The sequence below is a fragment of the Oncorhynchus kisutch genome, linkage group LG18, assembly GCF_002021735.2.
Source record: "Oncorhynchus kisutch isolate 150728-3 linkage group LG18, Okis_V2, whole genome shotgun sequence".
NCBI lineage: Eukaryota > Metazoa > Chordata > Actinopteri > Salmoniformes > Salmonidae > Oncorhynchus > Oncorhynchus kisutch.
Genome location: NC_034191.2, coordinates 5,716,936 through 5,741,766, shown reverse-complemented (window position 1 = coordinate 5,741,766; position 24,831 = coordinate 5,716,936). Strand labels below are relative to the sequence as shown.

At 48.3% G+C, this 24,831-nt stretch overlaps 1 protein-coding gene across 1 annotated transcript in view; it reads right to left on the bottom strand.

The window, feature by feature from the left end:
* The window catches only part of arrb1 (arrestin, beta 1), a 67,633-nt gene extending 43,011 nt beyond the window's left edge, over nt 1–24,622 (bottom strand). Inside the window, exon 1 of the mRNA XM_031796794.1 lies at nt 24,066–24,622. Coding sequence (XP_031652654.1) covers nt 24,066–24,085 — 20 coding nt within the window. The 5' untranslated portion in view covers nt 24,086–24,622. The remainder of the gene's footprint in view (nt 1–24,065) is intronic.
* Nucleotides 24,623–24,831: the final 209 nt, after the last annotated feature.

Below are 24,831 nucleotides of genomic sequence, written 5' to 3'. Positions count from 1 at the left end.
TGGTTTAAATTTAAATAGGAAAAAAGTGAATTAATGGCTATTCATGATCACCCTTTGATTACTGTATAATAATATTTATATATTGTAATTACAAAGGATTTAACATTTTGGGAAAAGTCCAATTTATATAGAATAATTGACAGAAGAGTCAAACTATTCTCAAAAGTTGGCTACAAAGGGAGTCATCCATTTTTGGACATATTCCACTTACTAAAATGGAGAGTCTATCAAGACTAACTAATCCAGATTTAGTCATTAGCTACAGTATGCCTGACAAGTTAATCAAGATAATTAACAATGACAATTTAGTTTAAAAAAAATAAACATCATTATTTAAGAAAAGGGGATATTGTGAAGTATATTGAGGAAGGTGGTCTGAAATGCAATAGACTTTGATCCAATTAATGGTACCATCAAGTTAAAATGGTTGCAATGTTTAATAAAAAAAATATGAACATATTTCATTATTATATTTCATTCACAAATGTTTATGGAAAAATATCTCTGTTTATTGTCTTCTAAAACGAGGTAAAGTTAATATAAACAATCTTTCAAATTGGTTAAATCCAAACAAGCCCTTGATGTTTATAATAATCTCTGTCATTTGATTCCTGAATAGACCAGCCTGTGTATTTGTTTGTAGTTTTTAAATATGTTTGCTCAGTATGTTGAATGGTGTCAGAAGTGTAAGGAACATAGATGAAAAACCCAACCAACCTCAATGTTCATCTGAACTGCACACACAAAAGAATTGTAGACTAAAGACAAAGGTGTGATATTATTAATTAGAGATATTAATTTTATTTTTGGAATCCATCAGGAGTCGACTCCTGGTATTATGAACAGACATAAAATGAGACTTGAAAACATTTGTAGAATTGCAGGAAATGAGCTTAAAACGGCACATTTTTCTCTCCGTCGACAAAAAGGGCGTGAATAGTTGGAACAGGTTTGGGGTCGCAAGGTGGGCGTTTGCTACTACGCTAATAAATGACAATATCCATCTGGACCTTTGCCACCTAGGAAATGTGTGTGACTGGACCATATTGTTGACTGTGTGTTTTGTTTATTCCATGTGTAACTCTGTGTTCTTGTATGTGTCGAATTGCTACTCTTTATCTTGGTAGGCTAGTTGAGGCTAGTTGAGAACAAGTTCTCATTTGCAACTGCGACCTGGCCAAGATAAAGCATAGCAGTGTGAGCAGACAACAAAGAGTTACACATGGAGTAAACAATTAACAAGTCAATAACACAGTAGAAAACAAAGGGGGAGTCTATATACAATGTGTGCAAAAGGCATGAGGAGGTAGGCAAATAATTACAATTTTGCAGATTAACACTGGAGTGATGAATGATCAGATGGTCATGTACAGGTAGAGATATTGGTGTGCAAAAGAGCAGAAAAGTAAATAAATAAAAACAGTATGGGGATGAGGTAGGTGAAGAAGGGTGGGCTATTTACCAATAGACTATGTACAGCTGCAGCGATCGGTTAGCTGCTCAGATAGCTGATGTTTGAAGTTGGTGAGGGAGATAAAAGTCTCCAACTTCAGCGATTTTTGCAATTCGTTCCAGTCACAGGCAGCAGAGTACTGGAACGAAAGGCGGCCGAATGAGGTGTTGGCTTTAGGGATGATCAGTGAGATACACCTGCTGGAGCGCGTGCTACGGATGGGTGTTGCCATCGTGACCAGTGAGCTGAGATAAGGCGGAGCTTTACCTAGCATGGACTTGTAGATGACCTGGAGCCAGTGGGTCTGGCGACGAATATGTAGCGAGGGCCAGCCGACTAGAGCATACAAGTCGCAGTGGTGGGTGGTATAAGGTGCTTTAGTGACAAAACGGATGGCACTGTGATAAACTGCATCCAGTTTGCTGAGTAGAGTGTTGGAAGCCATTTTGTAGATGACATCGCCGAAGTCGAGGATCGGTAGGATAGTCCGTTTTACTAGGGTAAGCTTGGCGGCGTGAGTGAAGGAGGCTTTGTTGCGGAATAGAAAGCCGACTCTTGATTTGATTTTCGATTGGAGATGTTTGATATGAGTCTGGAAGGAGAGTTTGCAGTCTAGCCAGACACCTAGGTACTTATAGACGTCCACATATTCTAGGTCGGAACCATCCAGGGTGGTGATGCTAGTCGGGCATGCGGGTGCAGGCAGCGACCGGTTGAAAAGCATGCATTTGGTTTTACTAGCGTTTAAGAGCAGTTGGAGGCCACGGAAGGAGTGTTGTATGGCATTGAAGCTTGTTTGGAGGTTAGATAGCACAGTGTCCAAAGACGGGCCGAAAGTATATAGAATGGTGTCGTCTGCGTAGAGGTGGATCAGGGAATCGCCCGCAGCAAGAGCAACATCATTGATATACACAGAGAAAAGAGTCGGCCCGAGAATTGAACCCTGTGGCACCCCCATAGAGACTGCCAGAGGACCAGACAGCATGCCCTCCGATTTGACGCACTGAACTCTGTCTGCAAAGTAATTGGTGAACCAGGCAAGGCAGTCATCCGAAAAACCGAGGCTCCTGAGTCTGCCGATAAGAATATGGTGATTGACAGAGTCGAAAGCCTTGGCAAGGTCGATGAAGACGGCTGCACAGTACTGTCTTTTATCGATGGCGGTTATGATATCGTTGAGTACCTTGAGTGTGGCTGAGGTGCACCCATGACCGGCTCGGAAACCAGATTGCACAGCAGAGAAGGTACGGTGGGATTCGAGATGGTCAGTGACCTGTTTGTTGACTTGGCTTTCGAAGACCTTAGATAGGCAGGGCAGGATGGATATAGGTCTGTAACAGTTTGGGTCCAGGGTGTCTCCCCCTTTGAAGAGGGGGATGACTGCGGCAGCTTTCCAATCCTTGGGGATCTCAGACGATATGAAAGAGAGGTTGAACAGGCTGGTAATAGGGGTTGCGACAATGGTGGCAGATAGTTTCAGAAATAGAGGGTCCAGATTGTCAAGCCCAGCTGATTTGTACGGGTCCAGGTTTTGCAGCTCTTTCAGAACATCTGCTATCTGGATTTGGTTAAAGGAGAACCTGGAGAGGCTTGGGCGAGGAGCTGCGGGGGGGGCGGAGCTGTTGGCCGAGGTTGAAGTAGCCAGGCGGAAGGCATGGCCAGCCGTTGAGAAATGCTTATTGAAGTTTTTGATAATCATGGATTTATCAGTGGTGACCGTGTTACCTAGCCTCAGTGCAGTGGGCAGCTGGGAGGAGGTGCTCTTGTTCTCCATGGACTTCACGGTGTCCCAGAACTTTTTGGAGTTGGAGCTACAGGATGCAAACTTCTGCCTGAAGAAGCTGGCCTTAGCTTTCCTGACTGACTGCGTGTATTGGTTCCGGACTTCCCTGAACAGATGCATATCACGGGGACTATTCGATGCTATTGCAGTCCGCCAACAGGATGTTTTTGTGCTGGTCGAGGGCAGTCAGGTCTGGGGTGAACCAAGGGCTGTATCTGTTCTTAGTTCTGCATTTTTTGAACGGAGCATGCTTATCTAAAATGGTGAGGAAGTTACTTTTAAAGAATGACCAGGCATCCTCAACTGACGGGATGAGGTCAATGTCCTTCCAGGATACCCGGGCCAGGTCGATTAGAAAGGCCTGCTCACCGAAGTGTTTTAGGGAGCGTTTGACAGTGATGAGGGGTGGTCGTTTGACTGCGGCTCCGTAGCGGATACAGGCAATGAGGCAGTGATCGCTGAGATCCTGGTTGAAGACAGCGGAGGTGTATTTGGAGGGCCAGTTGGTCAGGATGACGTCTATGAGGGTGCCCTTGTTTACAGAGTTAGGGTTGTACCTGGTGGGTTCCTTGATGATTTGTGTGAGATTGAGGGCATCTAGCTTAGATTGTAGGACTGGCGGGGTGTTAAGCATATCCCAGTTTAGGTCACCTAACAGAACAAACTCTGAAGCTAGATGGGGGGCGATCAATTCACAAATGGTGTCCAGGGCACAGCTGGGAGCTGAGGGGGGTCGGTAGCAGGCGGCAACCGTGAGAGACTTATTTCTGGAGAGAGTCATTTTCAAAATTAGTAGTTCGAACTGTTTGGGTATGGACCTGGAAAGTATGACATTACTTTGCAGGCTATCTCTGCAGTAAACTGCAACTCCTCCCCCTTTGGCAGTTCTATCTTGACGGAAGATGTTATAGTTGGGTATGGAAATCTCTGAATTTTTGGTGGCCTTCCTGAGCCAGGATTCAGACACAGCAAGGACATCAGGGTTAGCAGAGTGTGCTAAAGCAGTGAGTAAAACAAACTTAGGGAGGAGGCTTGGTGGGTATGGTGGGGTGCGGGTACAGCGGAGGTAAGCCCAGGCACTGGGTGATGATGAGAGAGGTTGTATCTCTGGACATGCTGGTAGTAATGGGTGAGGTCACCGCATGTGTGGGAGGTGGGACAAAGGAGTTATCAGGGGCATGAAGAGTGGAACTAGGGGCTCCATTGTGAACTAAAACAATGATAACTAACCTGAACAACAGTATACAAGGCATATTGACATTTGAGAGAAACATACAGCGAGGCATGCAGTAATCACAGGTGTTGAATTGGGAAAGCTAGCTAAAACAGTAGGTGAGACAACAGCTAATCAGCTAGCACAACAACAGCAGGTAAAATGGCGTAGACTAGGCAACGGGGTCAACAGATAAAACAAACAAGCAGAATGGAGTACCGTGATTAATGGACAGTCCAGCGTGCATCAGCTATGTAGCCAAGAGATCAGTGTCCAGGGGGCAGCGGTGGATGGGGCAGGGAAGCTGGACTGGCGAGTGTTATCCAGGTAAAAAAAAACTAACAATGACTAAATAGCTTGTAGCTAGTTAGCTGGTTAGCTTCTAGAGGTTCTTGAGTGTGTTCTAAAAATAAAAAAATCATAGCGATTCCGTATCACATTGGGTGAGGCAGGTTTCCGGAAGGTATAAACAAATTAAAAGTCAAAAGAGATAGAAAGTAAATATGGGTCCGGTAAGCGCTTGGGACGCGGCGATTCAGGCGGTTAGCAGGCCTGTGCTAACAAGCTAACAGATTGGAGGCCCGGGCTAGACAAGGTAGCAGTTAGCGGACCGGAGCTGGACAAGCTAGCAGTTAGCAGGCCGAATTAGCAAGCAGGGAGATAGTGAGGGCTAGAGAGTTAGCCTTTGGGGGACGTCGCGATGGGGTGAGTCTGTTTACTCCTCTTCATGCGATGACATCGATAGACCGGTCGTGGGCCCGGGTATTGTAGCTCAGGAGTATGCTACGGTGGTAGCACAGGTGCTACGGCCGGGCTAGCTTCAAGCTAAGTGGGTGGAAACGCTAGCCAGGAGTAACCCGGGGTTGCGGTTTAGCTAGATAGCTAGTTGCTGAAAAATCCAGCTGAAAGATGTTCCGTTTGCGGTGGGAATCCGGGGATGAATCCGGGGATGAAAAATAAATAGGTCCGTTATGCTCTGGTTAGAGTCGCGTTGTACGAACAGGCGAGAGCTTTCCGAACTACAGGTTAGCTGATGACCGGTTAGCTGAAGACCGCTAGCATACCCGCTGGTTAGCTGGCTAGCTTCAGTTGAGGGGTCCCGAAGTAAATATAAATACTTTAGGAATTTAGGAAAAATAGCTACATTGGGTGAGTCGGGTTGCAGGAGAGTATTTGGAAGCTTAGGTTTAGCAAAATGTTTTCAAAGAGATATGTGGAGAAAATATGTAAAAATATGTAAAAAAAAAGAAAAAGAAACGATAAATACAGGGACACGACAGGACAGGACGACTTACTGCTACGCCATCTTGGAGCTAACATCAGAATGTTGCCATGCCCATTGTTTACATGTTCCATTCTAGATCATCCCTGTGTTAACATCAGAATGTTGCCAAGCCCATTGTTTACATGTTCCATTCTAGATCGTCCCTGTGTTAACATCAGAATGTTGCCATGCCCATTGTTTACATGTTCCATTCTAGATCGTCCCTGTGTTAACATCAGAGCAGCATGGCTCTAGTACAACACGTTGACTCTCTAAACTCAGCATAATAACACTATTTGAAGCATGAAATAAGTACAAAATAATACTAATCTGCAACAACAACAACAAAAATCACACACACCCACGTGACGTGTTTACGATACCGCGTTGGTAAATACGACATTATTTGTTAGACCAAACGGCAAAACGTCTGTGTGAGCATTTGAAATAAGATCAGGATAAAACTAGCTTTTGCCAGCCACATCCCAAGCAGTTACACCTGATTCATCCTAGCTAGTCAAAATACAGAATCATAATCAAGCAATTTGTCAACGTTGATGACAGTTTGGAAACTGGAGGTAGGCTGTTTCCCTGCTACGTTGGGAAGTCACTCACAAATGTATCTTTGATACTGATGTTATTAGCAACTTCTGGGGACAGTGTGGGGTAGCTAGCTGCTATCTCCAGCTATCAGATAGGTAGTTATTATAGCTGCTATCTCCAGCTATCAGATAGGTAGTTATTATAGCTGATATCTCCAGCTATCAGATAGGTAGTTATTATAGCTGCTATCTCCAGCTATCAGATAGGTAGTTATTATAGCTGCTATCTCCAGCTATCAGATAGGTAGTTATTATAGCTGCTATCTCCAGCTATCAGATAGGTAGTTATTATAGCTGCTATCTCCAGCTATCCGATAGGTAGTTATTATAGCTGCTATCTCCAGCTATCAGATAGGTAGTTATTATAGCTGCTATCTCCAGCTATCAGATAGGTAGTTATTATAGCTGCTACTGTAATTAGTATTAGCTTGGTACCAAGCACCAATGCAACCAGACTGAAAACAATGACCAGAAACTGCAATAATTTTAAATATTTTTTAGCAATGATTTAGGAATCCATGTGTCTAATTATTATAGTGTAATCCACGTGGAATAACTCTGTAAAGAATGAATGAACGTGTCAAATTATCAGGGTGACATGTAGTCATATTCAGGTCCTGATTGGTCAAAAAGCTCATTTGACACATCATATTGTGTTATTTGACGAATATCTTTTTTTAATCGTTGTTGACCCAAACAGCATTCCATACTCAGCAGGCCTATAGCACAACACCGACTCTCTGAGGCTTCTAATACTGTACAACCATGACGGGAGAGGCAGGCATTCTCACCACACCTGGTGTCAAACAGCATTTGTATAATTTTTCTAATATTTTCAGCATTTGATTGAGCCTGCCTGGAGTGCCAGAAGTGTTTACACTTTTGGCTCTATTCTATTGGTGTCATTGCTCCAGTCAAGCTTAATCAAACGCAGTTCAAGTGTTTGAAAGATAACAAATAGTATTTGGATCCAGGTCGGTCACTTACTCAGTACTGATGGCACTCTCCTATCCTGACTGTTAAATGGTGTCCAATGCAATTACTGTACCTAACTGTCCTCCCTCGTATCGTCCTTCCCTTCCTGTCTTCCCCCCTATCCTCCCTCCCTCCCTCCCTGTCCTCCCTCCCTTCCTGTCTTCCCCCCCTATCCTCCCTCCCTCCCTCCCTGTCCTCCCTGTCCTCCCTCCCTTCCTGTCTTCCCCCCTATCCTCCCTCCCCCCTGTCCTCCCTCCCTCCCTGTCCTCCCTCCCTTCCTGTCTTCCCCCTATCCTCCATCCCCCCTGTCCTCCCTCCCTTCCTGTCTTCCCCCCTATCCTCCCTCCCCCCTGTCCTCCCTCCCTCCCTGTCCTCCCTCCCTCCCTGTCCTCCCTCCCTTCCTGTCTTCCCCCCTATCCTCCCTCCCCCCTGTCCTCCCTCCCTCCCTCCCTGTCCTCCCTCCCTTCCTGTCTTCCCCCCTATCCTCCCTCCCTCCCTGTCCTCCCTCCCTTCCTGTCCTCCCTCCCTCCCTGTCCTCCCTCCCTCCTTATCCTCCCTCCCTCCCTGTCCTCCTTCCCTTCCTGTCTTCCCCCCTATCCTCCCTCCCTCCCTGTCCTCCCTCCCTCCCTATCCTCCCTCCCTCCCTGTCCTCCCTCCATCCCTGTCCTCCCTCCCTTCCTGTCTTCCCCCCTATCCTCCCTCCCTCCCTGTCCTCCCTCCCTTCCTGTCTTCCCTCCCTGTCCTCCCTCCCTTCCTGTCCTCCCTCCCTCCCTGTCCTCCCTCCCTATCCTCCCTCCCTCCCTATCCTCCCTCCCTCCCTGTCCTCCCTCCCTTCCTGTCCTCCCTCCCTCCCTGTCCTCCCTCCCTCCCTGTCCTCCCTCCCTTCCTGTCCTCCCTCCCTCCCTGTCCTCCCTCCCTTCCTGTCCTCCCTCCCTTCCTGTCCTCCCTCCCTCCCTGTCCTCCCTCCCTTCATGTCTTCCCCCCTATCCTCCCTCCCTCCCTGTCCTCCCTCCCTCCCTGTCCTCCCTCCCTCCCTGTCCTCCCTCCCTCCCTGTCCTCCCTTCCTGTCCTCCCTCGCTCCCTGTCCTCCCTCCCTTCCTGTCCTCCCTCCCTCCCTGTCCTCCCTCCCTTCCTGTCCCCTCCCTCTCCCTTCCTGTCCTCCCTCCCTTCCTGTCCTCCCTCCCTTCCTGTCCTCCCTCCCTCCCTGTCCTCTCTCCCTCCCTGTCCTCCCTCCCTTCCTGTCCTCCCTCCCTCCCTGTCCTCCCTCCCTCCCTATCCTCCCTCCCTCCCTTCCTCCCTCCCTCCCTATCCTCCCTCCCTCCCTGTCCTCCCCTCCCTCCCTATCCTCCCTCCCTCCCTGTCCTCCCTCCCTTCCTGTCCTCCCTCCCTTCCTGTCCTCCCTCCCTTCCTGTCATCCCCCCTATCCTCCCTCCCTCCCTGTCCTCCCTCCCTCCCTATCCTCCCTCCCTCCCTGTCCTCCCTCCCTCCCTGTCCTCCCTCCCTTCCTGTCTTTCCCCCTATCCTCCCTCCCTCCCTGTCCTCCCTCCCTTCCTGTCTTCCCTCCCTTCCTGTCCTCCCTCCCTGTCCTCCCTCCCTCCCTATCCTCCTCTCTCCCTGTCCTCCCTCCCTTCCCTGTCCTCCCTCCCTCCTGTCTTCCTCCTCCCTCCCTGTCCTCCCTCCCTTCCTGTCCTCCCTCCCTCCCTGTCCTCCCTCCCTTCCTGTCCTCCCTCCCTTCCTGTCCTCCCTCCCTTCCTGTCCTCCCTCCCTTCCTGTCTTCCCTCCCTCCCTGTCCTCCCTCCCTCCCTGTCCTCCCTCCCTTCCTGTCCTCCCTCCCTTCCTGTCCTCCCTCCCTCCCTCCCTCCCTGTCCTCCCTCCCTTCCTGTCTTCCCCCCTGTCCTCCCTCCCTCCCTGTCCTCCCTCCCTCCCTGTCCTCCCTCCCCTCCCTGTCCTCCCTCCCTTCCTGTCCTCCCTCCCTCCCTGTCCTCCCTCCCTCCCTGTCCGCCCTCCCTCACTTTCTTCCCTCGCTTTCTTCCCTCCCCCTCTCCCCCTCCCTCCCTGTCCGCCCTCTCTTTCCCTCCATGTACCCCCTCTCTCCCCCCCTGTCATTCCTCCCTATCCCCTCCTCTCTCCCTCCCTGTCCTCCCTCACTCCCTCCCTGCCTCCCTCTCTCCCTCCCTGTCATTCCTCCCTCTCTTCCTCCCTATCCCCTCCTCTCTCCCTCCCTCTCCCCCTCCCTGCCATTCCTCCTCTCTCCCTCCCTGTCCTCCCTCCCTGCCATTCCTCTCTCCCTCCCTGCCCTCCCTCTCTCCCTCCCGCTCTCCCTCCCTGTCCTCCCTCTCTCCCTCCCTGTCCTCCCGCTCTCTCCCTCCCTGCCATTCCTCTCTCCCTCCCTGTCCTCCCTCTCTCCCTCCCTCTCTCCCTCCCTGACCTCCCTCTCTCCTCCCCTGTCCTCCCTCTCTCCCTCCCTGTCCTCCCTCTCTCCCTCCCCGCCCTCCCTCTCGCTCTCCCTCCCTGTCCTCCCTCTCTCCCTCCCTGTCCTCCCTCTCTCCCTCCCGCTCTCCCTCCCTGTCCTCCCTCTCTCCCTCCCTGTCCTCCCTCTCTCCCTCCCTGTCCTCCCTCTCTCCCTCCCTGTCCTCCCTCTCCCCTCCCGCTCTCCCTCCCTGTCCTCCCTCTCTCCCTCCCTGCCATTCCTCTCTCCCTCCCTCTCTCCCTCCCTGCCCTCCCTCTCTCCCTCCCGCTCTCCCTCCCTGTCCTCCCTCTCTCCCTCCCTGTCCTCCCTCTCTCCCTCCCTGTCCTCCCTCTCTCCCTCCCTCTCTCCCTCCCGCTCTCCCTCCCTGTCCTCCCTCTCTCCCTCCCTGTCCTCCCTCTCTCCCTCCCTGTCCTCCCTCTCTCCCTCCCGCTCTCCCTCCCTGTCCTCCCTCTCTCCCTCCCTGTCCTCCCTCTCTCCCTCCCTGTCCTCCCTCTCTCCCTCCCTCCCTCCCTCTCTCCCTCCCTCCCTCTCTCCCTCCCTCCCTCCCTCCCTCCCTCCCTCCCTCCCTCCCTCCCTCCCTCCCTCTCTCCCTCCCTCCCTCCCTCTCTCCCTCCCTGTCCTCCCTCTATGTAGGATCTTAATGATTCCAGGAAGACATTATGTTACTGTCCAGAGTAGCAGACCCTCGCCAACTTGCTCTTGTTACTGTCCAGAGCAGAGTAGAGGACCAGCCCCTACTTCCTCTTTTTACTGTCCAGAGTAGAGGACCAGCCCCTACTTCCTCTTGTTACTGTCCAGAGTAGAGGACCAGCCCCTACTTCCTCTTGTTACTGTCCAGAGTAGAGGACCAGCCCCTACTTCCTCTTGTTACTGTCCAGAGTAGAGGACCAGCCCCTACTTCCTCTTGTTACTGTCCAGAGTAGAGGACCAGCCCCTACTTCCTCTTGTTACTGTCCAGAGTAGAGTAGAGGACCAGCCCCTACTTCCTCTTGTTACTGTCCAGAGTAGAGGACCAGCCCCTACTTCCTCTTGTTACTGTCCAGAGTAGAGGACCAGCCCCTACTTCCTCTTGTTACTGTCCAGAGTAGAGGACCAGCACCTACTTCCTCTTGTTACTGTCCAGAGCAGAGTAGAGGACCAGCCCCTACTTTCTCTTGTTACTGTCCAGAGTAGAGTAGAGGACCAGCCCCTACTTCCTCTTGTTACTGTCCAGAGTAGAGTAGAGGACCAGCCCCTACTTCCTCTTGTTACTGTCCAGAGTAGAGGACCAGCCCCTACTTCCTCTTGTTACTGTCCAGAGTAGAGGACCAGCCCCTACTTCCTCTTGTTACTGTCCAGAGTAGAGGACCAGCACCTACTTCCTCTTGTTACTGTCCAGAGCAGAGTAGAGGACCAGCCCCTACTTCATCTTGTTACTGTCCAGAGTAGAGGACCATCCCCTACTTCCTCTTGTTACTGTCCAGAGTAGAGGACCAGCCCCTACTTCCTCTTGTTACTGTCCAGAGTAGAGTAGAGGACCAGCCCCTACTTCCTCTTGTTACTGTCCAGAGTAGAGGACCAGCCCCTACTTCCTCTTGTTACTGTCCAGAGTAGAGGACCAGCCCCTACTTCCTCTTGTTACTGTCCAGAGTAGAGGACCAGCACCTACTTCCTCTTGTTACTGTCCAGAGCAGAGTAGAGGACCAGCCCCTACTTCATCTTGTTACTGTCCAGAGTAGAGGACCAGCCCCTACTTCCTCTTGTTACTGTCCAGAGTAGAGGACCAGCCCCTTGATTGATAGGAACATAAGCATTTCACTGTACCTACCACCTGCCATTTCACTGCACCTACCACCTGCCATTTCACCAGGTAATTTGTACATGTATGTAGGGGTAAAGTGAATATGCATAGATAATGCATATTCAGCAAGTAGCAGCAGTGTAAAAACAAAGGGGGGGGGTACAATGTACATAGTCCGGGTGGCCATTTCACCCGGATTTCATCAATGCCATTGGATGAATCGCTGAACATAGTCTGTGCTAGCAAAACAGTCCTGCAGCGTAGCATCTGCGTCATCTGACCACTTCCTTATTGAGTGAGTCACTGGTACTTCCTGGTTGAGTTTTTGCTTGTTGTAAGCAGGAATCAGGAGGATAGAATTATAGTCAGATTTGCCAAATGGAAAGTGTTGAATGCATCTCTGTGGAGTAAAGGTGGTCTAGAGTTGTTTTTCCCTCTGGTTGCACATGTGACATGCTGGTAGAAATGAGGGAAAATGGATTTTAGTTTGCCTGCATTAAAGTCCCCGGCCACTAGGAGCGCCGCTTCTGAATGAGCATTTTCTTGTTTGCTTGTGGCCTTATACAGCTGATTGAGTGGCCTTATAGAGTTGGTTGAGTGGCATTATACAGCTGGTTGAGTGGCCTTATAGAGTTGGTTGAGTGGCATTATACAGCTGGTTGAGTGGCCTTATAGAGTTGGTTGAGTGGCATTATACAGCTGGTTGAGTGGCCTTATACAGCTGGTTGAGTGGCCTTATACAGCTGGTTGAGTGGCCTTATGCAGCTGGTTGAGTGGCCTTATACAGCTAGTTGAGTGCGGTCTTAGTGCCAGCATCGGTTTGTGGTGGTAAATAGACGGCTACGAAAAATATAGATGAGAACTCTCTTGGTAAATAAATAGTGTGGTCTACAGCTTATCATTAGGTTCTCTACCAAATCCTGCTGCTCCGATCTGCTTTCTAGACCCTATCAATCAATCATCTCCTGCTGCTCCGATCTGCTTTCTAGACCCTATCAATCAATCATCTCCTGCTGCTCCGATCGGCTTTCTAGACCCTATCAATCAATCATCTCCTGCTGCTCCGATCGGCTTTCTAGACCCTATCAATCAATCATCTCCTGCTGCTCCGATCTGCTTTCTAGACCCTATCAATCAATCATTCTCTATTGGCAACATAGCCTGATGAAACTCAATTGAGATTGAGAGAGAGAGAGAGGTCTAGGAAGGCAGAGCAGGGGTTGGGAGGCAGATAAGTGGAAGAGTAGAGAGAGAGGGAGGAAGAGAGAGAGAGACAGAGACAGAGACAGAGAGAGGGGTCCAGGAAGGCAGAGCAGGGGTTGGGAGGCAGATAAGTGGGAGAGAGAGAGAGAGAGAGAGAGAGAGAGAGAGAGAGAGAGAGGGGGGAGTGGATAGGGGAAGGAGGGATGACAGTCTCTCCCTGATTAACACACAGGCCACGACAGACATCGCTGCCTTCAGTAGGAAGATGCAAACAAGCTTTCACTTTTCCCCCAAATGCATGTCAGTGTCCACCATGATGGCTAACAGGATCAATGAAGAGCTCAGAGGCAGAGAGATAGAAAGCTAGCTAGTATCTATCTATGAGCAGAGAGACAGACCGCTAGCTAGTATCTATCTATGAGCAGAGAGACAGACCGCTAGCTAGTATCTATCTATGAGCAGAGAGACAGACCGCTAGCTAGTATCTATCTATGAGCAGAGAGACAGACAGCTATCTAGTATCTATCTATGAGCAGAGAGACAGACAGCTAGCTAGTATCTATCTATGAAAACAGAGAGACAGACAGCTAGCTAGTATCTATCTATGAAAACAGAGAGACAGCTAGCTAGTATCTATCTATGGGCAGAGAGACAGACAGCTAGCTAGTATCTATGAGCAGAGACACAGACAGCTAGCTAGTATCTATCTATGAGCAGAGAGACAGACAGCTAGCTAGTATCTATCTATGCACAGAGAGACAGACAGCTAGCTAGTATCTATCTATGTGCAGAGAGACAGACAGCTAGCTAGTATCTATCTATGCACAGAGAGACAGACAGCTAGCTAGTATCTATCTATGCGCAGAGAGACAGACAGCTAGCTAGTATCTATCTATGCGCAGAGAGACAGACAGCTAGCTAGTATCTATCTATGCGCAGAGAGACAGACAGCTAGCTAGTATCTATCTATGCGCAGAGAGACAGACAACTAGCTAGTATCTATCTATGAAAACAGAGAAACAGCCCGCTAGCTAGTATCTATCTATGAGCAGAGAGATAATAGATATCCATAAACACAGAGAGACAGACAACTAGCTAGTAGATATCCATGAACACAGAGAGACAGACAACTAGCTAGTAGATATCCATGAACACAGAGAGACAGACAACTAGCTAGTAGATATCCATCAACACAGAGAGACAGACAACTAGCTAGTAGATATCCATGAACACACAGAGAGACAGACAACTAGCTAGTAGATATCCATAAACACACACAGAGAGACAGACAACTAGCTAGTAGATATCCATAAACACACACAGAGAGACAGACAACTAGCTAGTAGATATCCATAAACACACAGAGAGACAGACAACTAGCTAGTAGATATCCATAAACACACACAGAGAGACAGACAACTAGCTAGTAGATATCCACAAACAGAGAGACAGACAACTAGCTAGTAGATATCCATAAACAAACAGAGAGACAGACAACTAGCTAGTAGATATCCATAAACACAGAGAGACAGACAACTAGCTAGTAGATATCCATAAACACAGAGAGACAGACAACTAGCTAGTAGATATCCATCAACACAGAGAGACAGACAACTAGCTAGTAGATATCCATAAACACAGAGAGACAGACAACTAGCTAGTAGATATCCATAAACACAGAGAGACAGACAACTAGCTAGTAGATATCCATAAACACAGAGAGACAGACAACTAGCTAGTAGATATCCATAAACACACAGAGAGACAGACAACTAGCTAGAGATATCCATAAACACAGAGAGACAGACAACTAGCTAGTAGATATCCATCAACACAGAGAGACAGACAACTAGCTAGTAGATATCCATAAACAAACAAAGAGAGACAGACAACTAGCTAGTAGATATCCATAAACACACACAGAGAGACAGACAACTAGCTAGTAGATATCCATAAACACAGAGAGACAGACAACTAGCTAGTAGATATCCATCAACACAGAGAGACAGACAACTAGCTAGTAGATATCCATAAACACACACAGAGAGACAGACAACTAGCTAGTAGATATCCATCAACACAAACAGAGAGACAGACAACTAGCTAGTAGATATCCATCAACACAGAGAGACAGACAACTAGCTAGTAGATATCCATAAACACAAACAGAGAGACAGACAACTAGCTAGTAGATATCCATAAACACAAACAGAGAGACAGACAACTAGCTAGTAGATATCCATAAACACACAGAGAGACAGACAACTAGCTAGTAGATATCCATCAACACAGAGAGACAGACAACTAGCTAGTAGATATCCATCAACACAGAGAGACAGACAACTAGCTAGTAGATATCCATAAACACAGAGAGACAGACAACTAGCTAGTAGATATCCATCAACACAGAGAGACAGACAACTAGCTAGTAGATATCCATGAACAGTTTAAAAGTTATGTTTTGAAGTTTGGAGGTAAAGTTTGAAGTTAAAGTTTGGAGGTAAAGCCCCATCGTAAGCTGTGTACGTTGGAAAAGCCCCTACACTCCGCCCAGCAACCCTTCTCCAGAAGGACTTGACGCAATGAGACACATGGGAAACAGAAGGCCTATTTATTGTGAATGGCCGGAGACAATCCTTCTGTAGGGGACAGCGTGGATTCCCCTAGCAGTTCCCGGTATGTCAGATGCTTTCAGCCCCAATCCATAAATGAATCAAGAGCTCTTAACAAGGAGCCATTTAAGTCAATATACTGTACACTCTCCCCCAGCTTCCCACTCATCCCTAGCCAAGACAAATACACACACACACACACACACACACCCCAGTGATATAGTGGTAAGTAAATAGGTGGATAAACATTGATCGCCGTTGGCAGTGAGTGAAGTAATGATCCCTGTGATTTCATTTTTTTTCCAGAAAAAGTTGTGTAAACGCTCACGCGAATCTCTCTCGCTCTCTCACGTGCGCACGCACACACACACTTACACACACTTACACACACACACACGCATGCACACACACTCATGCACGCACACACACACTTACACACACACACACACACACACTTACACACACACGCACACACTTACACACACACGCACACACACACGCACACACTTACACACGCACACACACACGCACGCACGCACACACACACTTACACACACACACACTTACACACACACGCACTTACACACACACACACACACACGCACACGCACGCACACACACACACACGCACACACACACATTTCAGTCCTGAGTGGTGTGTGTGTGTGTGTGTATGTGTGTGTGTGTGTGTGTGTGTGTGTGTGTGTGTGTGTGTGTGTGTGTGTGTGTGTGTGTGTGTGTGTGTGTGTGTGTGTGTGAGTGAATAGGGTATTTGGGGGTCTCTGTCACCCTGCTAATTTCTGTTGCCACATGACAAGTCACATGGGATCAGCTCAACATCAAGGTCAAGGTTCACTGCTGTGGTTTGTCAGTATAGGTCCGACCTGGGTTCAAATACATGGGTATTTGTTATTCAAATACTATTTTCAAATACCTAGTTATATGCATGGGTTAAATGCCTAATTATATGCATGGGTTAAATGCCTTGTTTAAATACCTGGGTTAAATACCTGGGTTAAATACCCAGGTTAAATTAATGGGTTAAATACCCGGGTTAAATACCTGGGTTAAATACCTGGGTTAAATACACGGGTTAAATTAATGGGTTAAATACCCCGGTTAAATTAATGGGTTAAATACCTGTTTTAAATACCCGGGTTAAATACCTGGGATAAATACCTGAGTTAAATACATGGGTTAAAAACCTGGGATAAATACCTGGGGTAAATACACGGGTTAAATACCCGGGTTAAATACCCGGGTTAAATACCTGGGTTAAATACCTAGTTATATGCATGGGTTAAATACCTGGGTTAAATACCCGGGTTAAATACCAAGTTATATGCATGGGTTAAATACATGGGCTAAATACCAGGGTTAAATACCCGGGTTAAATACATGGGTTAAATTTATGGGTTAAATACCTGGGTTAAATACCCGGGTTAAATACCTGGGTTAAATACCTGGGTTAAATACCTAGTTATATGCATGGGTTAAATACCTGTGTTAAATGCCCGGGTTAAATACCTGGGTTAAATATCCGGGTTAAATACCTGGGTTAAATGCCTAGTTATATGCATGGGTTAAATGCCTTGGTTAAATACCTGGGTTAAATACCCTGGTGAAATTAATGGGTTAAATACCCGGGTTAAATACCCGGGATAAATACCTGGGATAAATACCTGGGTTAAATACACGGGTTAAATACCTGGGTTGAATACCCTGGTTAAATACCTGGGTTAAATACCTGGGTTAAATTAACGGGTTAAATACCTGGGTTAAATACCTGGGATAAATACCTGGGTTAAATACACGGCTTAAATACCTGGGTTAAATACCTAGTTATATGCATGGGTTAAATACCTGGGTTAAATACCCGGGTTAAATACCCGGGTTAAATACCAGGGTTAAATACCCAGGTTAAATACCTAGTTATATGCATGGGTTAAATACCTGGGTTAAATACCCGGGTTAAATACCTAGTTATATGCATGGGTTAAATACATGGGCTAAATACCTGGGTTAAATACCCGGGTTAAATCCATGGGTTAAATTTATGGGTTAAATACCTGGGTTAAATACCTGGGTTAAATACCCAGGTTAAATACATGGGTTAAATACCTAGTTATATGCATGGGTTAAATGCCCGGGTTAAATACCCGGGTTAAATACATGGGTTAAATGTATGGGTTAAATGCCCAGGTTAAATACATGGGTTAAATGTATGGGTTAAATACCTGGGTGAAATGTATGGGTTAAATACATGGGCTAAATACATGGGTTAAATGTATGGGTTAAATGCCCGGGTTAAATACCCGGGTTAAATACCCAGGTTAAATACATGGGTTAAATGTATGGGTTAAATACCTGGGTTAAATACCCGGGTTAAATGTATGGGTTAAATACCTGGGTGAAATGTATGGGTTAAATACCAGGGTTAAATACACAGGTTAAATGTATCAGGTTAAATGTATGGGTTAAATACCTGGGTTAAATGCCAGGGTTAAATACCCGGGTTAAATACCTGGGTTAATTTTATGGGTTAAATATCTTGGTTAAATGTATGGGTTAAATACCTTGGTTAAATACCTGGGTTAAATACCTGGGTTAAATACCTGGGTTAAATGTATGGGTTAAATACCTAGGTTAATTTTGTGGGTTAAATATCTTGGTTAAATGTATGGGTTAAATACCCAGGTTAAATACCTGGGTTAAATGTATGGGTTAAATACCCTGGTTAAATGTATGGGTTAGCTACTTGGGTTAAATGTATGGGTTAAATACCCGGGTTAAATGTATGGGTTAAATGTATGGGTTAAATACCTGGGTTAAATGTATGGGTTAAATACCTGGGTTAAATACCCGGGTTAAATGTATGGGTTAAATACCTGGGTTAAATACCCGGGTTAAATGTATGGGTTAAATACCTGGGTTAAATGTATGGGTGTATTTGAGTCAGTGTATTTCCAAATACATTCCCAATATTCAACTTCTTCTCTTTTAAAAGAAAAAAAACATCTAAAACTGACTTCCAAATGTATTTGAAAGTAATTGAAATAGTTAGGACAGTCTAATTGAAATAGTTAGGACAGTCTAATTGAAATAGTTAGGACAGTCTAATTGAAATAGTTAGGACAGTCTAATTGAAATAGTTAGGACAGTCTAATTGAAATAGTTAGGACAGTCTAATTGAAATAGTTAGGACAGTCTAATTGAAATAGTTAGGACAGTCTAATTGAAATACCCTAAATAGTATTTGAACCCAGGTCTGGTCGGTGTTAGGACAGTCTGGGTATAGGGTTAGTATAGTACAGGGTTAGAGTTAGGATAGTCTGGTTTAGGGTTAGGACAGTCTGGTTTAGGGTTAGGATAGTCTGGTTGAGGGTTAGGATAGTCTGGTTTAGGGTTAGGATAGTCTGGTTTAGGGTTAGGATAGTCTGGTTTAGGGTTAGGATAGTCTGGTTTAGGGTTAGGATAGTCTGTTTGTTTTTTTAGGTTAGTGCAGAATGTGTTAGGGCAGCCCCAGGCCCCAACCCGACCCCAACCAGTTTCAGTCAGCCCCAACCAGCCCCAGTCTCAGTCAGTCCCAGCCTCAGTCAGCCCCAGTCTCAGTCAGTCCCAGTCGCAGTTTGCCCCAACCAGTCCCAGTCTCAGTCAGTCCCAGCCTCAGTCAGCCCCAGTCTCAGTCAAACCCTAGGCTCAGTCAGCCCCAGCCTCAGTCAGCCCCAGCCAGCCCCAGTCTCAGTCAGCCCCAACTTGCCTCAGTCAGCCCCAACTAGCCTCAGTCAGCCCCAGTCAGTCCCAGTCTCAGTCAGCCCCAACTAGCACCAGCCATCCCAGTCAGCCCCAGTCTGTCTCAGTCAGTCCCAGTCTCAGTCTCAGTCAGCCTCAGTCAGCCCCAGTCTCAGTCAGCCCCAGTCAGTCCCAGTCAGCCCCAGCCCCAACCAGCTCCAGTCTCAGTCAGCCTCAGCCAGCCCCAGTCTCAGTCTCAGTCAGCCCCGGTCTCAGTCAGCCCCAGCCAGCCCCAGGCTCAGTCAGCCCCAGCCTCAATCAGCCCCAGCCTCAGTCAGCCCCAGCCTCAGTCAGCCCCAGTCTCAGTCAGCCCCAGTCTCAGTCAGCCTCAGTCAGCCCCAGTCTCAGTCAGTCCCTGCCTCAGTTAGCCCCAGTCTCAGTCAGCCCCAGTCTCAGTCAGCCCCAACCAGCCCCAGTCTCAGTCAGCCTCAGCCAGCCCCAGTCTCAGTCAGCCCCAGTCTCAGTCAGTCCCAGCCTCAGTCAGCCCCAGCCTCAGTCAGCCCCAGGGGCTGTTTTTCATGGTTCGGGCCCTTTAGTTCCAGTGAAGGGAAATCTAAACGCTACAGCATACAATGACATTCTAGATGATTCTGTGCTTCCAACATTGTGGCAACTGTGTGGGGAAGGCCCTTTCCTGTTTCAGCATGACAATGACTCCATGCATAAAGCGAGGTCCATACAGAAATGGTTTGTCGAGATCGGTGTGGAAGAACTTCACTGGCCTGTACAGAGCCCTGACCTCAACCCCATCGAACACCTTTGGGATGAATTGGAACGCCGACTGTGAGCCAGGCCTATTCGCCCAACATCAGTGCCCAAGCTCACTAATGCTCTTGTGTCTGAATGGAAGAAAGTCTCCACAGCAACGTTCCATCATCTAGTGGAAAGCCTTCCCAGAAGAGTGGAGGCTGTTATAGCAGCAATGTCCCAACATCTAGTGGAAAGCCTTCCCAGAAGGGTGGAGGCTGTTATAGCAGCAATGTTCCAACATCTAGTGGAAAGCCTTCCCAGAAGAGTGGAGGCTGTTGTAGCAGCAATGTTCCAACATCTAGTGGAAAGTCTTCCCAGAAGAGTGGAGGCTGTTATAGCAGCAATGTTCCAACATCTAGTGGAAAGCCTTCCCAGAAGAGTGGAGGCTGTTATAGCAGCAACTTTCCAACTTCTAGTGGAAAGCCTTCCCAGAAGAGTGGAGGCTGTTATAGCAGCAATGTTCCAACATCTAGTGGAAAGCCTTCCCAGAAGAGTGGAGGCTGTTATAGCAGCAACGTTCCAACATCTAGTGGAAAGCCTTCCCAGAAGAGTGGAGGCTGTTATAGCAGCAATGTTCCAACATCCAGTGGAAAGCCTTCCCAGAAGAGTGGAGGCTGTTATAGCAACAATGTTCCAACATCTAGTGGAAAGCCTTCCCAGAAGAGTGGAGGCTGTTATAGAAGCAATGTTCCAACATCTAGTGGAAAGCCTTCCCAGAAGAGTGGAGGGTGTTATAGCAGCAACGTTCCAACATGTAGTGGAAAGCCTTCCCAGAAGAGTGGAGGCTGTTATAGCAGCAATGTTCCAACATCTAGTGGAAAGCCTTCCCAGAAGAGTGGAGGGTGTTATAGCAGCAACGTTCCAACATGTAGTGGAAAGCCTTCCCAGAAGAGTGGAGGCTGTTATAGCAGCAATGTTCCAACATCTAGTGGAAAGCCTTCCCAGAAGGGTGGAGGCTGTTATAGCAGCAATGTTCCAACATCTCGTGGAAAGCCTTCCCAGAAGAGTGGAGGCTGTTATAGCAGCAACGTTCCAACATCTAGTGGAAAGCCTTCCCAGAAGAGTGGAGGCTGTTATAGCAGCAATGTTCCAACATCCAGTGGAAAGCCTTCCCAGAAGAGTGGAGGGTGTTATAGCAGCAATGTTCCAACATCTAGTGGAAAGCCTTCCCAGAAGAGTGGAGGCTGTTATAGCAGCAACTTTCCAACATCTAGTGGAAAGCCTTCCCAGAAGAGTGGAGGCTGTTATAGCAGCAATGTTCCAACATCTAGTGGAAAGCCTTCCCAGAAGAGTGGAGGGTGTTATAGCAGCAACGTTCCAACATGTAGTGGAAAGCCTTCCCAGAAGGGTGGAGGCTGTTATAGCAACAATGTTCCAACATCTAGTGGAAAGCCTTCCCAGAAGAGTGGAGGCTGTTATAGAAGCAATGTTCCAACATCTAGTGGAAAGCCTTCCCAGAAGAGTGGAGGGTGTTATAGCAGCAACGTTCCAACATGTAGTGGAAAGCCTTCCCAGAAGAGTGGAGGCTGTTATAGCAGCAATGTTCCAACATCTAGTGGAAAGCCTTCCCAGAAGAGTGGAGGGTGTTATAGCAGCAACGTTCCAACATGTAGTGGAAAGCCTTCCCAGAAGAGTGGAGGCTGTTATAGCAGCAATGTTCCAACATCTAGTGGAAAGCCTTCCCAGAAGGGTGGAGGCTGTTATAGCAGCAATGTTCCAACATCTCGTGGAAAGCCTTCCCAGAAGAGTGGAGGCTGTTATAGCAGCAACGTTCCAACATCTAGTGGAAAGCCTTCCCAGAAGAGTGGAGGCTGTTATAGCAGCAATGTTCCAACATCCAGTGGAAAGCCTTCCCAGAAGAGTGGAGGCTGTTATAGCAGCAATGTTCCAACATCTAGTGGAAAGCCTTCCCAGAAGAGTGGAGGCTGTTATAGCAGCAACTTTCCAACATCTAGTGGAAAGCCTTCCCAGAAGAGTGGAGGCTGTTATAGCAGCAATGTTCCAACATCTAGTGGAAAGCCTTCCCAGAAGAGTGGAGGGTGTTATAGCAGCAACGTTCCAACATGTAGTGGAAAGCCTTCCCAGAAGGGTGGAGGCTGTTATAGCAGCAATGTTCCAACATCTAGTGGAAAGCCTTCCCAGAAGAGTGGAGGCTGTTATAGCAGCAATGTTCCAACATCTAGTGGAAAGCCTTCCCAGAAGGGTGGAGGCTGTTATAGCAGCAATGTTCCAACATCTCGTGGAAAGCCTTCCCAGAAGAGTGGAGGCTGTTATAGCAGCAACGTTCCAACATCTAGTGGAAAGCCTTCCCAGAAGAGTGGAGGCTGTTATAGCAGCAATGTTCCAACATCCAGTGGAAAGCCTTCCCAGAAGAGTGGAGGCTGTTATAGCAGCAATGTTCCAACATCTAGTGGAAAGCCTTCCCAGAAGAGTGGAGGGTGTTATAGCAGCAACGTTCCAACATGTAGTGGAAAGCCTTCCCAGAAGGGTGGAGGCTGTTATAGCAGCAATGTTCCAACATCTAGTGGAAAGCCTTCCCAGAAGAGTGGAGGCTGTTATAGCAGCAATGTTCCAACATCTAGTGGAAAGCCTTCCCAGAAGGGTGGAGGCTGTTATAGCAGCAATGTTCCAACATCTCGTGGAAAGCCTTCCCAGAAGAGTGGAGGCTGTTATAGCAGCAAAGGGGGGGGGGGGGGGGGGGGACCAACTCCATATTTAATGACCATGATTTTGGAATGAGATGTTCGACGAGCAGGTGTCCACATACTTTTGGTCACGTAGTGGATTTATCTAACTCAGTTCATGTGGGGGTGTGAAACCAGTACTTGTGATTGACATCTCTTGACTCCTACAGTAGCGTACCACATCCTCTTCCATTAGAGCGATCTTCTCCATAGTATGATGTAACAATGGACAGGAAGCACAATCCGCACACCCCAAAATCAATCTCTCACTTCCTCTGAAATTAATCAGGTGGTTGGGGGTGCCTATGCTGTAGACCTCAGCTCCTCTGGGATTGTTGGGGCTGGATGGCAGGTAACCCTGTCCCCCTCAGCAGCTTCCCCAGAAAAAGAGGTCTGAGGTTGGGTAGCGAGAGGAGTGAGGCTGGGTAGCGAGAGGAGAGAGGCTGGGTAGCGAGAGGAGAGAGGCTGGGTAGAGAGAGGAGAGAGGCTGGGTAGAGAGAGGAGAGAGGCTGGGTAGCGAGAGGAGAGAGGCTGGGTAGCGAGAGGAGTGAGGCTGGGTAGCGAGAGGAGTGAGGCTGGGTAGAGAGAGGAGTGAGGCTGGGTAGAGAGAGGAGTGAGGCTGGGTAGCGAGAGGAGAGAGGCTGGGTAGCGAGAGGAGTGAGGCTGGGTAGCGAGAGGAGAGAGGCTGGGTAGCGAGAGGAGAGAGGCTGGGTAGAGAGAGGAGAGAGGCTGGGTAGAGAGAGGAGAGAGGCTGGGTAGCGAGAGGAGAGAGGCTGGGTAGCGAGAGGAGTGAGGCTGGGTAGCGAGAGGAGTGAGGCTGGGTAGAGAGAGGAGTGAGGCTGGGTAGAGAGAGGAGAGAGGCTGGGTAGCGAGAGGAGTGAGGCTGGGTAGCGAGAGGAGAGAGGCTGGGTAGAGGGAGGAGTGAGGCTGGGTAGAGAGAGGAGCGAGGCTGGGTAGCGAGAGGAGAGAGGCTGGGTAGCGAGAGGAGAGAGGCTGGGTAGAGGGAGGAGTGAGGCTGGGTAGAGAGAGGAGAGAGGCTGGGTAGCGAGAGGAGTGAGGCTGGGTAGAGGAGTGAGGCTGGGTAGAGGAGAGAGGCTGGGTAGAGAGAGTCTGTTGAGGCTGCTAGCTGGGCAGCGATTTACAATGCTGGTGACTCAGAAACACAACAGATAACTAACTACCTTTGACATTACATTTACTGGGCAAATGATAGTTCTCTCTAACACAAACACAAGTTGAACATACGCAGCAACACACACAAGTGCACACACACACACACACACACACACACACACACACACACACACACACACACACAGATGAAATAACAAAAGGGACACAGCATGGGGATCCTATCGCAGATAACACGGATGGAAGAGAAGCCGCCATACTGTATGTAGTATCAGAATACAACAATCATAGATGCTATCATCTCCACCCTCCACAGCAACGTGGAAAAACCCCACATGATATTTCCTGCTCACCTTGTGCCTTTATCTCCCATGGTTGAGGATTGTTGGGTGGTAGAATCCCTCCTTTTCACCCTCAGTAAATAGACTGTAATGCCGTTGTGCAGAAAGGCACACAGAGAGAGAGAGAGGGAGAGAGAGAGAAAGACAGGAAAGGGTGAGAGAAGAATGTTCTGATGTAAAGACTCAGGGTAGGTGGGTGTGTAAATTGAAGAGGGAGGGGGGGTCTACTCAGTTGGATGTCCCTCTCTCTCTCTCTCTCTGTGCCTTCTGTTCTCAGCGCTCTGTCTCCAGCTCAATGCACTTAAAAGGGCATCTCCAGCGATGCCTGAGAAATAGCCTTAATAAGAAGAAACAGGTGATTCATCCAAACAGCAGTCAGAACATCCAGCGCTCAGCTCAGTTGAGAGAATCATCCAGCAGATTATTGTCAGTAGGAATCTTCCTCTTCTTTCATCTAGGTTCTGTTCACATTCAGAAGCGCTGAACTGCTGCTAGCACTCTTCTATGTCTGTCTCTCTCTCTCCCTGCCAACCACACACACTCGCTCTCTCTCCCTGCCAAGCATGGGCTCTCTCTCTCTCTCTCTCTCTCCCTGCCAAGCATGGGCTCTCTTCTCTCCCTCTCCCTACCGGGCACTCTCTCTCTCTCTCTCTCTCCCTGCCAAGCATGGGCTCTCTTCTCTCTCTCTCTGCCAAGCATGGGCTCTCTCTCTCTCTCTCTCTCTCCCTGCCAAGCATGGGCTCTCTTCTCTCCCTCTCCCTACCGGGCACTCTCTCTC